A 17,509-nucleotide genomic window follows, 5' to 3' on the forward strand; every position below is an offset into this window, starting at 1 on the left:
CTGTACCAAAAAGTTGAAATTTTTTTTTTTTTTTTTTTTTTTAATCAGTTTGGTTTCTCTTATGGTTCCTGAGAAACAGATATTTGAACCTAACTTCCCCCCCTAGCAATCAACATACCCCAAATTATGCAGTCATTCTTTGAAAAATCTTGTCCTGAATATGCAGATAATGTGAATAAATGCAATCATTCATGAATTGAATCAGACAAATAAGAAGAAAAAGCACATTGTGCTTGGACCCCCAAATAACAATAACATTATTTAACTCCTTTAGTTGAATGTAATAATGTGCATTACATTTAGGAATGAAAAAACATAATGGGTTTCCAAAACTGTTTATTTAATCTTTAATCTTTAAATGCTTGTGATATAGTGTTCAAAAACAATAGTGTAAGATTTCAATTTATATAATTTAAAAAGGATAAAATTGATTATTTCGAAGGGTTTTTTTCTCTATACAATGAAGCATGAAGGTATGACATATGTAACATTTCCAGTGTGCAAAAATGAAACCATCTTTATATAAAAAAAAACACAGCACTTTTTATATTAAAAAGCATTTATATTGCCCAAATAATTTTATCTATAAAGATGATCCAATTTAAAGTTTAAGAGGATTTGGTGTTTTGTTTTGTGGCTTTAAACATTTATTCCCTCTAAAGACGTAACAATGCGGCTTCCACCCAGCTTGTCCACAAGAACTGACATTTGCTTGTCTGCATTGTCATTCACCTGCCATTCAAACTTCAGTCCTGCAAAACACAAAGTTCAAATATCAAGGACCAGTAGTATATATACACTTTAATATACATGTGGCAGCAGTACAGTGCACAAAATCATGTAGAGACAGGTCAAAAGCTTCAGGTAATGTTCACATCAAACATCAGAATAGGGAGAAAATGTGATCTCTGTAACTTTAACATTGGCATGGTTGTGGGAGCCAGGCGGGCTGGCGTGAGTATTTCAGACACTGCTGATCTCCAGGGATTTTCACACTCTCTAGACAGTTTCTAGAATTTATGCAAAATGGTCAAAAAAACATCCTGTAAGTGGAGGATCTGCAAGCTGACACTCTTTACAACTGTGGTGGGCAGAGAATCCCAGAATGCACAACACATCACACATTGAGGTGGATGGCTACAACAGTAGAAGTCCATCAGGTTTCACTCCTGTCAGCCAAGAACAAGAATCAAAGGCTTTTATAAGCACAGACTCACCGAAACGGGACAGTTTGGATTTTATTTCTAATCTACAACTGCCAAGAGTCTGTGAGGGTGTGTTTATAATGGGCTCAGATTCCTGTTCTTGGCTGACAGGAGTGGAACCCAATGTGGTCTTCTGGTGTTGTATCCCATCTTTCTCAAGGTTCAGTGTTTTGTGAATGCTGAGATGCTATTTTGCTCACCACGACTGTAAAGAGTGATTATATGAGTTACTATCCTTCCTGGAAGCTTGAACCAATCTGCCCATTTTCTGCTGACCTCTCTTATCAACAAGGCATTTCCACCCACAGAAATGTCACCCATAGGATGTTTTTTGTTTTTCACACCATTCAGTGTAAACTAGAGAGACTTTTGTGTGTGAAAATCCTAGGAGATCAGCAGTTTCTGAAATAATCAAACCAGCCTATCTGGAACCAATAACCATGCCACAGGTATAGTCACAGAGATCACATTTTCCCCCATTCTGATGTTTTTTGTGAAAATTAACTGAAGCCCTTGAGCTGTAGCTGCATAATGTTATGCATTGTGCTCCTGCCACATGATTGAATGACTGGATAAATGTACAGGTGCACAGAACAAGTGTACAAATGTTCCTATTACATTACATTACATATACACACACGGTGTGTGTGTGTGTGTGTGTGTGTGTGTGTGTGTGTGTGTGTGTGTGTGTGTGTGTGTGTGTGTGTGTGTGTGTGTCTGTGTTTGTGGATGTATATATACAGTGCCCTCCACTAACATTGGCATCCTTGGTAAACATGAGCAAAGGAGGCTGACAAAGGACAGGTTTATTCAAGAAAATCTTTGTTAAATATAGGTGTGCAACAATTATTTGCACCCCTATGAATTCATTTGAGGAAAAATATATTTGAAGTATTTTCCCACTGATATTTAAAAATAAATTTAGTACACCTGGGTGACTAGGAACAGGAAATTGTTCAACTATGACTTCCTGTTTCACAGAGGTATAAATATGAGGTAACACACAGGCCAAATTCCCTTAGTCATTCATAACAATGGGTAAGACCAAGGAATATAGCTGTGATGTGCGACAAAAGGTTGTTGACCTTCATAAAATTTGAAGTGACTAAGCATTAAAATGCCCATTTCCACCATTATTGCAATAATTAAGAAGTTGCAGTCAACTGGAAATGTTATGAACTAACCAAGAATTGGACATGTGTCTATATTGTTTCAACACACTGTGAAGAGGATGGTTCGAGTGGCCAAAAAATCTCCAAGGTTCATAGCCGGAGAATTGCAGAAGTTAGTTGCGTCTTGGGGATAGAAAGTTTCCAAAACTACAATCCAAAGTCACCTCATCAATGCAAGTTGTTTGGAAGGGTTTCAAGAAAAAAGCCTCTACTCCCATCCAAAAACAAACTCAAGTGTCTTCAGTTTGACAGACACTACTGGACCTTCTAATGGGATTGGGTTCTATGGTCAGATGAAACCAAAATAGAGCTTTTTGGCAATAAACACCAGAGGTGGTTTTGGCACACACAGAGAGGTGGCCATATGGAAATATGGCCCACAGTTAAATGTGGTGTTGGCTCTTCAATGTTTTGGAGCTGTTTTTCTGCCAGAGGACCTGGACATTTTGTTAGGATGCATAGCATCATGGACTCTATCAACAAATATTAAATGAAAACCTGACTGCCTCTGCCAGAAAGCTTAAAATGGGCTGTGGTTGGATCTTCCAGCAGGACAATGATCCAAAACATACATCAAAATCAACACAAAATGGTTTACTGACCACAAAATCAAGGTCCTGCCATGGCCATCCCAGTCCCCTGACTGGGACACATAGAAAACCAGTGGGATTAATTGTAGAAGAGAATCCACCAGCGTGGGCCTCAAACTTTGAAGGATCTGGAGAGATTCTGTATGAAGGAATGGTCTCAGACCCCTTGCCATGTATTCTCCAACTTCATCAGGCATTATACGAGAAGACTCAGAGCTGGCAAAGGGAGGTAGCACAAAGTATTGACTAAAAGGGTGCCAATAATTGTTGCACACCTACAGGTGCATCTCAAAAAAATTTAATATCGTGGAAAATTCATTTTTTATTGTAATTGAATTCAAAACATGGATTTTTCATATATTCTAGATCTGTTACACATAAAGTAAAATATTTCAAGCATTTTTTGTTTTAATCTTGATGATTACGGCTTACAGCTCATGGAAATCCTAAATTAGAATAAAGTATTTATAATACAGAAATGTTGACCTGAGAAGAGCTCTAATCAGCCAACTGACTCAAAACACCTGCAAAGGTTTCCTGGGCCTTTAATCTCTAAGTCTGGTTCAATACATACATTAAGGGGAAGATGAAAGTAAATTTTGCATTTCATTTGGAAATCAAGGTCCCAGAGTCTGGAGGAAGAGTGGAGAGGCACAGAATACAAGTTGCTTGAAGTCCAGTGTGAAGTTTCCACAGTCAATGATGATTTGGGGGGCCATGTCATCTGCTGGTGTTGGTCCACTAGTTTGTCCACTGGTTTCCTCAAGTCGAGAGTCAATGTAGCCATCTACCAGGAGATTTTAATTCTTTTTTTAAAGCACTTCATGCTTCTATCTGCTGACAAGCTTTATGGAAATGCTGATTTCCTTTTCCAGCAGGACTTGGCATCTGCCCACAGTGCCAAAACTACTAGTAACTGGTTTGCTGACCGTTGTATTACTGTGCTTGATTGGCCAGCCAACTCACCTAACTTGAACTCAATAGAGAATCTACAAGAGACCACAGACCCAATAATACAGATGAGCTGAAAGCCGCTATCAAAGCAATCTGGGCTTCCATCACACCTCAGCTGTGCCACAGGCTGATTGCCTTTATGCCACGCCGCATTAATGCAGTAATTAGTGCAAAAGGAGCCCCAACCAAGTATTGAGGGCATACATTTTCATATTTTTCAGAAGGCCAACATTTCTGTATTATAAATTCTTTATTCTAATATTTAGAGATACTAGATTTTTGATTTCCCTGAGCCGTAAGCCATAATCATCAAGGTAAAAAAAAAAAAAAGACGGCTTGAAATATTTAAATTTGTGTAATGAATCAAGAATATATGAAAGTTCCACTTTTTTGTATTAAATTACAGGGAAAAAATTAACTTTCCATGATATTTTGAGATGCACCTGTATATTTAACAAAGATGTTTTTGATAAATCTGTGTTTAATAAACCTGCGTTTTGTTTGCAATAGTTGATATTCATGAGAGCAGAGTATTTTTGTGACTTTTATATAAAAGTCAAAAGGTTAAACAATAAAGACAATTTTTCATAGCCTTCTTTGCTCTTATTTATCAAGGATGCCAGATTGGTTGGCCAATTATTTTTCCAATTAATCGATTAATCAGTTTAGGGCAAACTTTCAGGTTAGTAGGAAACTAATGTGTTCCATTTGAGACAATATTACCTTTCTAAAATTCACACAATAGACCAGTGGTTCTCAACCTTTTGTGAGCTTTGGACCCTAGCATATTTCGAACAATCCACAAGGACCCCCTCACTCCACAACAATTATAGGCTATATATTAAACAGTCATTTCTATACATGTTGCTTTATTATTTTTTTATTTATTAATATTTAACATTAATAATATTAACATTAAAATTTAATCAAATGTTTCAAGATATTATTTTTTACATATTGTTGGTGTAACATTTAATTTGACTCTCTCAATTACCTTTGTTTATTTTATCCATCAATGCAACACTTGAACTTGAATTACCACTCATAGGTTTTTGCAAATGATCATTTCATTTGTAAATAAATTTAAAATAAATCCATCAATGAACGATCGTCAGCTCAGCTAACATGATATTTTTGAATAAGCAAATTGATTAATTTTAAAACATCTTATTTGAATATGTTTTGATACATTTAACAATATATATATATATATATATATATATATATATATATATATATATATATATATATAATATTATTTGAACATTTTCAAAACTTTCCTACAGACCCACTGCAATTACACCACTGAACACTAGGGGTCCCTAGCCAGGGATCTATCAGAGCCTTATCTTCACAACACTTGTTTGTGGAAGTGTATCATGGCATGAAAAAAGGAGATTTCTGAAGACCTCAGAAAAAGAGTTATTGAAGCTCATCATGTGGGACGATGTTACAAAGCCAGCTCTAAAATGTTTGGACTCCACCAATCCACAGTCAGACAGTTTGTGTACAAATGGAGGAAGTTCAAGTCGATTGTTACCCTCCCCAGGAATGGTCAACCAACAAAGATCACTCCAAGAGCAAAACTTGTAATAGTCCAGGAGGTCACAAAGGAACCCATGGTAACTTCTAAGCAGCTACAGGCCTCTCTCACATTGGCTAAAGATAATGATCATTAGTTGCAGTTATTGCTGCACAAGGGGGTCAAATGTAGATGAAGTTCACACCTCTTGCAATGAAAAGAAACCACCAAAACTAACCTTGTAGTTTGTTCTTCAAAGCAGCCTTTGAGCTTGCATAGAGCAATTTCTTTTTTATGGATGCATTATCTGGAGCCCTACACAAAAAAGTTACATTTTATTGGGCTTAAACAATTACAAAATCAGCAAAATGTAAGAATGCCCGTCCACATACAGGTTGCATGTATGCATTTTATACACTTACTGTCCACATTTATGCAGTTATCCAATCAGCCAATCATGTGCCAGCAGCACAATGCATAAAATAATGCAGATACGGACCAGGAACTTCAGTTAATGCTCACATCAAACATCAGAATGGGGAAAAATGTGATCTCTGTGGCTTAAACCATGGCATGGTTGTTGGTGACAGACAGGCTAATTTGAGTATTTCAGAAACTGATGATCTCCTGGGAATTTCACACACTCTTTCACACAGAGTTTAAAGATAATGTTGTGAAAAACAACGGAAGCTCTTGACCTGTATCTGCATGTGCTGCTGCCACTTGATTGGCTGATCGGATAATTGCGTAAATGAGCAGATGTACAGGTGTTCCTATTAAAGTCGATGGTGAGTGGATATGCTGATATATATGAATCAAATTAGGATGAGCGAGAAAGAGAGAGAGAGAAAGAGAGTGAGAGCGCTGGCCGAACTTGCAAGACACGCACATATGCAAGCAAACACACCATGGAGCGTGAACTTGAATTTGATTGAGTTCAACTTCAAGGGGAAAGCTGTGAGCTTGGGATGGACCTGTTTTCTGGTGAGTTGCCTTGTTTCTAGTGAGTTGTAGCAAAAGCAAAAGCAAAAGCACAGACTGAATAAATGCAATCCCGGAGCTCGGCTAAAGTTTCACCCTCTAAGTCTTCCCCCACAACCTTAGACACCGACTTCTACAGGATTATATGCAAATTAAACCATTTGTTGACTTGACTGTAGAAAATATTTAGTATAGTCTACAACATAATCACTGATTTTTTTAATGAAAACAATATATAATTAACATTCCAACAATGAATGTAATGTATATTTATTGTGTTGTCTAATTAAATTTAAATAAAAATGCTCTATCTATCTATTTATCTATCTATCATTAGGTCTATCTGGACCATAATCACATTGCTTTTTTAAAATGAGAATAAGATATAATTAACATTCCCAGTGAATTGAATTTATACTGATCAGCCATAGCATTAAAACCACTGACAGGTGAAGTGAATAATATTTGATTATCTTGTTACAGTGGCACCTGTCAAGGGGTGGGATATATTAGGCAGCAACTGAACAGTCACTTCTTGAAGTTGATGTGTTGGAAGCAGGAAGAATGGGCAAGATTAAGGATCTGAGTGACTTTGACAAGGGCCAAATTGTGATAGCTAGAGAACTGGGTCAGTGCATCTCCAAAACAGCAGGTCTTGTGGGGTGTTCCCGGTATTCAGTGGTTAGTACCTACCAAAAGTGGTACAAGGAAGGACAACCAGTGAACCGGCGACAGGGTCATGGGCACCCCAGGCTCAATGATATGCGTGATGAGCGAAGACAAGCCCATCTGGTCCGATCCCACAAAAGAGTTACTGTAGCACAAACTGCTGAAAAAGTTCATGCTGGCTATGCTAGAAAGGTGTTAGAAAATACAGTGCATAGCAGCTTGCATCTCAGACCAGTCAAAGTGCCCATGCTGACCCCTGTCCACTGCAGAAAGAGCCTACAGTGGGCATATGAGCATCAGAACTAAACCATGGAGCAATGGAAGAAGGTGACCAGGTCTGATAAATCATGTTTTCTTTTAAAGTGCAACAGTAATGTAGTTGATATTTAGTAGATTTTTTTTTCAATCCTGAAATGCATGTTTGCGTATTATAGAAATTAGTAGGAAATTCTGAATTTGAAAAATTGGGGAAAAAAAAAATTAATCGAAGGGGTAGAATTTTCTGCAGTGCTTGTAATGTGAAGAGTTAAAACAGAAGTGTGTGTGTATCAGTTATTATGATCAATGAAAGTGCAAAGGAAGTAGTTAATATCTTGTGCAAAGTATAGTGGTGGGGAAATTTGGGGAGAGTGTTAAAGTGTTAATTATGTACCACATGATGAAAACCAGGTCCTCCTTTTGACTATCCTTGGTCTCATATTTGCAGTCATACAGGGCGTAGCAACAGTCTGTCAGGGGCAGCATGCTGACAATCTTTTCAAAGACATTTTTTTCATTCACAATGTCTTTGACCTTCAGTGTGGATTTGTGGTCCACGACAATGCTCTTTTGGTCTTCACTTAAGCGCATTATTATTAGTTTAAACCGCTCCTTTTCCTCACTACCTTGATAGCGGACTCTAATTTCGTCATAGCACTTGATTACCTCATCACTTACAGCCACACCAGAAGCCTGGAAAGAAAAGAAAGAGAAATTTTACATCATGTGAAAAGTACAAACAGGTAAGCTGCATCTTTTTCAAAACTGGATTATAATCAGTAGGGAACTTAAAACAGAAATAAAGTTAGCACAGACAAGAATGTAAATTCTTTCTACATTGCACATTTCACCAAATGGTCACAACCTGACCAATCTGAAAAACAAACTGAAAGCATACAACCCTTTCTTTGTGTCACAATCCAATTTTTCTTTAGCACATAATAGACAGAGGCTCCGCCATTACTTTAAAGGAGAAACTTGTATGGAACAAGTTTGGCTTGTTCTTCAAAATAGCCTGTTTAATCAATTTATTACAGCTTTATTAAAGTTCATACATATAAAAAAGGTGGTTTAAAAAATAAAAGAAATGAATATGCTAAAGAGTTTACAATAATATGTTAGGTTTATTCAATTTACAACAACATTATCAAACTATAGCTGAAGAAGAACAAGGCTGTGGAACCTCAAAAAATGTTCTTCAAAGTTCAAAATTTTAAGGATTAGAAAAATTGTCTTTAATGAGTAGATGTGTGTAAACAATTAATTTTTTGTTTGTTTTTTGTTTTGTTTTTACATCAAGAGAGTGGTAAGTCTTTAGTTGCACATTCCTTTCTACTGAGAACGCGTCAGCACTAGCAGACGGGCACACCTTAACTCACCCATGTAAATGTAGCTCACTTATAACTCATTTTACCATGCAATACCTCAAATATATTCTCTATTAGGAAAACATTCAACAAATTCTTATTTAGGTTACCACTGCTTTTAAGACCACATAATTTCAGTTGTTTGACTTTTCACTGCCAGCGTGTTTTTATCAAGAATCATGCTAAAAATAAATTATGTGGGGAAAAATACTACTCACCATGTCTAACAATCCTTGGTTTGGAGGGACGTACTGAAAAAATGAGTGGCTGCTGCAAATGGAAAAGTGGTGGATAGTGAGAAAACGAAGAGTTGAAGGAGCTGGTGAAGAGATGAACACACCTACTTTAGACTCCTCAAAGTGTTTATTGCCTCAAATGGATGATAGCCTGAGGACAAATTTAAACTTCCGTACATTTAGAATTAAATGAATATTCTAAATGAATCCAAATCTTAACTAATTTGCTATGTGGATAAATATACTGTCTGTTTATGATAAAGGATAAATATGTAATTTTATACAACAATTGAGTTTACAGCTAATGATTGCCAGGGTAAAATAATTGCTAATAAAGTTCAGCAGCATAAAAAAACACCTCCCATATAAGGAAAGCCAAATACAGGTAGGTTTTAGACAAGAGAAACACAGACAGATCCTTATTTGGCAACAGAGGCAGAAATAAAGTTGGCAAGCAAGGAAGTCAGGAAGATCAAAATGTGCATGATTGGCTTTATGAAACTGAGATGTTTAAAGAACAACAAAGGTCTATTATTATAGTGTACATTGAGGATTGGTCTCCATGTTTACACATTTCAATGTATTGCTGATTTCAGAAGGATTGTTTTGTAACTTTAGAAGCTATATTTGTTTGTTATTGTATAACTACTATATATGAAACAGTGTAATAACATTTGATAAGCTTTTCTGATAACATAACATTGTCTTATTTCTATAATTTAGGTTGGTAGGCTGTTTGCTCATGTTCAAGGGTGTGGAATGTGCAGGTGAGCATGCTAGGACTGGTTCTTTTTGGCTCAGAAATGTGTGCAGGTGCATTCCTGATGATGTATCTTTGGGTGGAGGAGGAGATGTTTTGTTAAGATACACCAACAAGAAGTATTTCATTAAGTGTTGAAGGCTAAATGGTCAGGCCAGGATGCTTAAAACAATTTCAAAACATTTCCTGTCAGAAGTGTACAACAAAAGTGTAAAATAAAACAACTCACTGGTCATCCCATCACAAATGGTCAAATCAGATTGTGCGAGTTTTTAATTTTCCTAAAAAAAAAAAATTACTTTACTAGGTTTAACAGTAGTGGCAATCTTTGTGTCATGGCACACAGCAAATTCTGATTATACAGCTTTTTACGAAAATCTCAATATCTCGGCTCAATATGGGCCTAGCTCCTTGGAATATTGGATCATTTTCCTCAATAAATAAATGACCAAGTATAATATTTTTGTCTCATTTATTTAATTGTGTTCTCTTTATCTACTTTTTGGACAAACATCTGATGATGTTTTAGGTCATATTTATGCAGATATATAGAAATATCTAACTTCACAAACTTTCAAGCACCACTGTAGAGAACTTATTTCTGACAAAATTTCAGGTTCGTATCTGATCCCCCACCAGAGATATTCAACCCAAAATTGAGGGATTTTTTTTTTAATTGCCACTTTCTCCTCCCCATAAAAATTAAGCAAAGTCTTAAACCTGAAATGTTCTGCATGCACACTATACTTGCCTAGGTACCCCCTAAAAAATAAGACAGACTCAAACCCTTCCTATTATAAACTGACCCTAAATGTGGAACTGTGAGCCATCTTGAGCATTACATTTGGACTTAAGTTCTAAGTTGAGTTAGGCTGTGTCTCGTGTTCAAGGGTGTGGTGTGTGCAGGTGAGCATGCTAGGACTGGTTCTCTTTGGCTGAAAGAATGTGTGCATGTGCATTTCTAATGATGCATCATTGGGTGGAGGTGGAGATGTTAAGATACACCAGCACGAAGTAATCCATTAAGGCTTAAAGGGCAGGCCTGGATGCTTAAAACAATTTTAACACATTTCCTTCCAGAAGTGTCAAAAAACAAATCATATGTTTTGTATAGCCTTAAAAAAACACCTATATTTATCAGAATAACAACATTTATAATTGTTTATAAATTCATGGTAGAAATTTTGCCTTTAAAATTTTTTTTTAAATATATTCTATTCAAAAATCGACATTTTTTCTGTACATTCTAAGGAGGGGAGTATATTGTCAAGTAAAATATTTCTACTGGAAAACTCCCCATCCACTGTGTTAGGAAGACCTTTACACTTGCACTTCAAGCAGTTATCTAATCAGCAGGAGCACAATGCAAAAAAAAAAATCATGCAGATAAAGGTCAGAAACTCTTCAATGAAGAAAAAGTGTGATCTCTGTGACTTTGATCATGGCATGGATGTTGGTAACAGATGGGCTGGTTTGAGTATTTCATAAACTGCTGATATCCTGAGATTTTCACACACAATAGTCTCTAGAGTTTACACAGAATTTTGCGGAAAACAAAAAACACTGAGTCAGAGACAGTTCTGTGGGTGTAAATGCCTTGTTGATAAGAGAGGTCAGAGGAAAAGGGCCAGATTGTTTTGAGCTGTCCAGTTTCGGTGAGTCTGTGCCCATGATAGCCCCAGATTTTTGTTCTTGGCTGACAGGAGTGGAATCTGATGTGATCTGCTGCCAGAGAGAGATAGTTTGTATATAATGTAACCTTAGTTTTGACAGGTATAGGTCAAAGGTCAAAAAGATACATATTCTCACTCTCTATATCTAGATCAAAGGTCATGATCATAAAAATATTTATAGTTATGTTAAATCGGGATCACATACATTCGTGACACAAACGTTACCTTACATGTTACGGCCATGTGTATTCCAGACACACACACACGTTGCACACATGTTCTTTCTTTATACATAGAAGGTGAAACTCTCTGAGGTAGGTCATAAAAATATATATAGTTATGTTAAATCTGGATCACATGCATTCGTGACACAAACGTTACCATATCTGGTACGGCCATATGTATTCCAGACACCCACACACATTGCACATGTTCTTTCTAACACTCTGAGGTAGGTCATAAAAATATATATAGTTATGTTAAATCGGGTTCCCATCTATTCCTGACACAAACGTTACTAGTTATGTTAAATCGGGTTCCCATCCATTCCTGACACAAATGTTACTATACATGGAATGGCCATGTGTATTACACACACACACATCCAAACAAAAATATGACACACAAACACACTTCATTTTCACATTATTTAAAAGGAATTTAAGTGTTATGTACTAAATTACCATAATTATGAACACAAGTTGTTAAGTTGACAATCATTTATAAAATTACATTTCTCCATTTAGACTGTCTGCAGTAGAATGCAGTCTTTTAAACCAGGAAAAATGACTGCCTTTAAGTTGTATAACAATAGTAAGTAAAATCCAGTGTGATTTACATTACAAATCTCATACGTAACATCTCTGCAGGATTTATAGACGTTAAAGCACTGAATGAAATGAGCAATATAGACAAAAAATAAACAATCTGTGTCTACTACTTTTATCTCTCTCATAGAACTATCCACAGTCCAAAGGCAGTGGATCTAGAAGCAAAAAGAAGTTTTGTATAGCTCCGCTGTTAGAAAATACATGATGATTGAATGTGAACATAAATGAGCAGAATGTAAGCTTGTGAAATAAATGAAACTTTATTGATTGCACTTTTGAGAAAATGGCATGACTTTGAATAAAATTTTACTGAAATAAATACTCTAAAACATTGATATACCCGAAGAAATGTAAAAAAAAAAAAAAAAAAAGAAAAGAAAAAAAAAGTTTTTAGATACCTTCTAAATAGGTCCTTTTAGGAGGTAAACGTTTTAAAGACGGTGTTTTATAAGAAACGCGCGCATGACATGCATTCTAAACCTAACCCTTTAGGATGTAAAATGTTTAAAGTGCTGCTTAAAAGAATCGAGAGTTTTGTTTAAACTAGAAGACACATTTTCCGGGCGATGTCTTGTAGGCCTATACACACTGTCCTACACATGTGTTTTCCCGTGGTGACAGTTCTGTAGATAGTGTAAATTTTACATTTATGAGCTCTGGTGACAGTGTCTGAAGTGTGTGTGTATGTGGGTGTGTGGGTGTGCGTGCGTGTGGGTGGGTGTGTTAGAGAGAGAGAGAGAGAGAGAGAGAGAGAGAGAGAGAGAGAGAGAGAGAGAAAGAGACAGAGAGAGAGAGAGAGAGAGAGTCATGTGTTTCTTGGGGGTTTGCTGACCAGAATGCTTACAGTGTGTTTATGTTAATGAATTAAGGGACGAGTCGTGTGTTTCAGGGTTTAACGATCCCTACCAATGTGTACATTTGTGGTTTAAGTGAATCTTTGTTTTTGAAATTACATCTGTGGTAATTATTAGTTTGTGTAACTAATCTATCAGAAAATACTAGATCTGGTGACTGAATGTGGTAGATGTATTAGAATTTTGGACATGTTATGCATGTGTAGCTCCCTATGTGTATGATCTATGTGTAATCCTTCTGTCAAGAAATGAACAGACTGAGGTTTGTGAAATAATTGAACTATTTATTGGCTACGTTGTTGAGAAAAACACTGTGATGTGTAAAACATTTCTACAGTCCTTCAACGCTGTATGATGTCATTGTTCTCTTTTACTGAAAGAAAGGTCAAAACCATCGGTGTTATTCGGTGTGGAGACTGAAGTGACAATATGTCTGAAGAAAATGGAAATATGTATTACATATCCTACCTTCTAACCAGGTTATTTTAAGGGTGAAAAAACCTTTTTTAAAGACGGTGTTTTAAAAGAGTCGTGCATTTTGTTTAAACTATAAACAAGATTTCAGAAAATGGTTCGCCAACGAGGATACTTACACAGAACTATCGCTAAATACATAAGCTTTTGTCTATGCTTTGACATCCCATGTCCCAGCAGTACATTTATGACCTCTGATGACCATGTGGGTGTGCGGGGGTGTGTGTGTGAGAGAGAGAGAGACACAGGTGTTCTTTTGGGGGTTTTGCTGACCAGAATTCTTACAAATGCGTTTGTTAACGAATTAAAGGGAGTCGTGTGTCTCAGTGTTAAAATAATGGTTAAGATGTCATAGTTAAAACACAGAAGAAACTCTGCAACTATCTGTTACAATGTCTGCTCCGAGAAATCCTAACAATGTGTCAGGAATGGATGTAATCCAGATTTAACATAACTATATATATTTTTATGACCTACCTCAGAGTGTTAGAAAGAACATGTGCAACTTGTGTGGGTGGAAAACATATGGCCGTACCAGGTATGGTAACGTTTGTGTCAGGAATGGATGTGATCCAGATTTAACATAACTATATATATATTTTATGACCTACCTCAGAGTGTTAGAAAGAACATGTGTGCAACGTTTGTGGGTGGAACACATATGGCCGTACCAGGTATGGTAACGTTTGTGTCAGGAATGGATGTGACCCAGATTTAACATAACTATATATATTTTTATGACCTACCTCAGAGTGTTAGAAAGAACATGTGTGTGCAACTTGTGTGGGTGGAAAACACATGGCCGTACCAGGTATGGTAACGTTTGTGTCACGAATGTATGTGATCCATATTTTACATAACTACATATATTTTTATGACCTACCTCAGAGAGTTTCATATTCTATGTGAAAAGAAAGAACATGTGTGCAACGTGTGTGTGTGCCTGGAATACACATGGCCGTACCATGCATGGTAACGTTTGTGTCACGAATGTATGTGATCCCGATTTAACATAACTATAAATATTTTTATGATCATGACCTTTGATCTAGATATAGAGAGTGAGAATATGTATCTTTTTGACCTTTGACCTATACCTGTCAAAACTAAGGTTGCATTATATACAAACTATCTCTCTCTGCTGCCGCTGTAGCCCATCCACCTTAAGGTTTGATGTGTTGTGCATTATGAGATGCTTTTCTGCACACCATGGTTATAAAGAGTGCTTATTTAAAATACTATAGACTTCCTGTCAGCTCAGGTCAGTCTATTCATTCTCCTCTGATCTCTCTTATCAACAAGCTGTTTCAGCCTGCAGACCCTCCACACACAGGATGTTTTTTGGTTTTCGCACCATTCTGTGTAATTTCTTGCTAATGATTTTTTTTGTTCATACATATGCAATTATAAATAAATTGAGTAATTTTCTAAGTTTTTTATTTATTAGAATAGACTTTGGAAAATGTAGATGTGCAAAAATAGTAATAGCACCAATTATAGCAAAGAGTGCAAACAATGGTTCTTTCAAATAAAGAATATTTAAAGAAATGATTTTAAAAAAATACTATTTGCACTATTTGTGCTGTTGCTATTAATGGCGCCGTTACTATTTTTGCACAACTTAGTGAACCCTTCTTTCTCAACATAGTAAATGGGAACCCGAATATCCCTACTACCCTACTACACAGTAGGCAAAAAGCAGTACGCCAAAGGAGTAGTGTGTCTGAATTTTCAGTATTTGTAAAACATTAGGTGAGAAATGCTAGTGCGACCTACTGATTCCCTGAGATTCTGCAGTATGGAACCATAGACATACCACGTATCCAAAACTGCATACTTTGACAGTAGCTACTGCAATTGTTTCGGTACACTCTTACAAGAAACAGTTCAATATAGAGCCTTACAGGGTTCTATAGAATGCTTCATATTTGGAACCCCGAAAACATTCTATATAGAACCTTTTTAAGGGCTTCAATCAAAGAACCCTATAAGGTCCTTTGAAAAACATTTAAAAAATAATTACACAGCTACAACGCATGAGAGATGCAGCTTTGGATACCCTACAAGGTTCTTTGTGTCCTGTGAAAAGTTTCTATCTAGAACTTTTTATGGGTTCATTCATTTTCATGGATTTAATATTTTATTGTTAGTTGTCCTTTACTGAAAATATTATGGCAAAGTCAAATAAATATTTCATATTATTGACAGCTTAAATAACCACAGAAGAATTACATTTTTAATTAATAAATAATATTTAATAGAGTAGCGTGGGATAGATTTCAATGACTGTAAACATGACACAAATATCAGTAAAATAATGAAAATATTTTTATATAAACCTAAATCATTAGTGCATAGTGTGAGAATTTAAGAAATATGTTAACTATTAGAATTACTATTACTATGCAAATGTGGCAGGACAAGTGATTTAACTATCTGAGCCCCAGTACCTGTGAGTAATCATACAACTTTGCGTCTGGTGTTTGTTCAACCGAAGTTTAAGTACCCCTCTCCCTTTTTCACATTGGAACTTGGTAGATTTAGTTTGACACTACGATCTTTGTGTTAAGGTAAGAGTGGGGAGTTGAGCACCTAATCTTCTCTAAGACAATGCCGAGACTCTACATGTGACGCCACTGCTGTTTTGCTTGACCGTCGTTTTCTTGATTGCTTTGTTCTGCTTTGTTTTGCTTGACAGCTTTGCTTATGGGCACTTTGCTGGGCTGGTTCACTTACGGTCTTTGCTTTGGTCATGTTGCTTAGCAGCACGCTTGGCATGTCTGTTTACATGCCTCGCCTCCACTGTGTTGCATATCAGCTTTACTTGTTGCTGGTGTAATATTTATTTTGCTTTTCTCTGTTTGTGCTGTCTTCTTTCCTTTTTCTGTTATTTTTCATTGCTTTCGTTGACTTTAGTTTTGGATATATTTTTGGCTTGCAACCACAAGCCAGGGGTTGTGAGGGGCTCACTATTAAATTGGTGTGTTTTCCAGCCTCAAACCTGTTCTTTCAGGTTTGTTTTCCCACACAATCACCTTAATGATGGGGTGTATGTTGTGGCTTTGTCCTATTGTCTCCATGCTATAGTGGCTATACTTTTTTTTTAGTTATGGTTTACCATAATTCTGTTTCTGCTTAGGTGCTGTTTAACTGCCTCTATTGCATGTGGTGGTGTCGGTGGGCCTGGGTGTTCTAGCCACCACACCATGGTGTCTGTAATATTTTTGTTTTTTGTTTGTTACGTGTTGTGAAATTTTGGGTTAATTGGTGTTTTTCTTTCTTTTCTTTCTCTCCAGGAGCTAGTCAGTCTTGGTGTGGGACAAGGGAGGCTAACTACCTTCATTCGGTGGTGTGTGCTTCACAGCATGCTCAGTGTGTCAACACAACTTCCTTATGGTGTAGGTAGTGTTTGATGATTTTGGTGTGAATTAAGGTGGGTGTGGATGACCTTCCGAGCTGTAGCTGACCTGCCTTGTTCCATCCAAGCCTGGGCCTGGAGAAGTGCTTAGTTTTTTAAAATTCTTATGGGAGGGCGATTTTATATTTGTGTTAAGGCTTAATGATGCTTAAGTGTTATAATATATATTTTTTATATTCATACTCATGTCTCATGCTCATGTTCTTTGCCTCGATTGGTAAAACTTGTGTGCCTTTATTTGGGAGTATTTCCCTGATTCTCCACCAGGGTGGCGTAGTTGGATTTACTAAAATTGGATAAAAGTTTCCTTCCACTTGGTAATGCCACACAAACAACAAACACTAAAAGTAATTTTAGTGTTCAATGCCTTGAGACTAATATTAAGTCCTCAATATGTACAAACTGGCATTAAAACATTCATCACAAATAAGATTCGCTATGGCTAAACTCTCTCTCTCTCATTTTTTTAAATATATTTTTTTAAATATATGATCAGCCAGTGAAGACCAGAGGCAGGGGTTTTTTGTTACAAGCCTATGTAGGTTT

At 36.5% G+C, this 17,509-nt stretch overlaps 1 protein-coding gene and 1 long non-coding RNA gene across 2 annotated transcripts; one reads left to right on the plus strand and one right to left on the minus strand.

Moving 5' to 3' along the window:
* Window positions 1–319: 319 nt before the first annotated feature.
* On the minus strand, window positions 320–9,095 carry cfl1l (cofilin 1 (non-muscle), like). Its single transcript, XM_017461865.3, has 4 exons — window positions 8,937–9,095; window positions 7,746–8,044; window positions 5,682–5,758; window positions 320–752 (listed from the first exon to the last, which is right to left on the minus strand). Exons 1-4 carry the CDS (start codon window positions 8,937–8,939, stop codon window positions 640–642), a joined length of 492 nt encoding a protein of 163 aa, XP_017317354.1. The 5' UTR covers window positions 8,940–9,095; the 3' UTR covers window positions 320–639.
* Window positions 8,011–17,145, plus strand: LOC128632711 (uncharacterized). The gene is made up of 2 exons (XR_008396262.1): window positions 8,011–8,094; window positions 9,678–17,145. It is a non-coding gene; the product is annotated as an uncharacterized LOC128632711 (long non-coding RNA).
* Window positions 17,146–17,509: the final 364 nt, after the last annotated feature.

Source organism: Ictalurus punctatus, chromosome 3 (assembly GCF_001660625.3).
Source record: "Ictalurus punctatus breed USDA103 chromosome 3, Coco_2.0, whole genome shotgun sequence".
In the NCBI taxonomy this organism is placed as follows: domain Eukaryota; kingdom Metazoa; phylum Chordata; class Actinopteri; order Siluriformes; family Ictaluridae; genus Ictalurus; species Ictalurus punctatus.

Excerpts from the sequence above, each read along its gene's own strand:
- cfl1l (XM_017461865.3), bottom strand. Across the intron at positions 5,759-7,745 it reads GACCTGGTTTTCATCATGTG|GGCTCCAGATAATGCATCCA; the intron begins GTACATAATTAA and ends TTTTTTGTGTAG. Across the intron at positions 753-5,681 it reads TTTGAAGAACAAACTACAAG|GACTGAAGTTTGAATGGCAG; the intron begins GTTAGTTTTGGT and ends TGTGTTTTGCAG.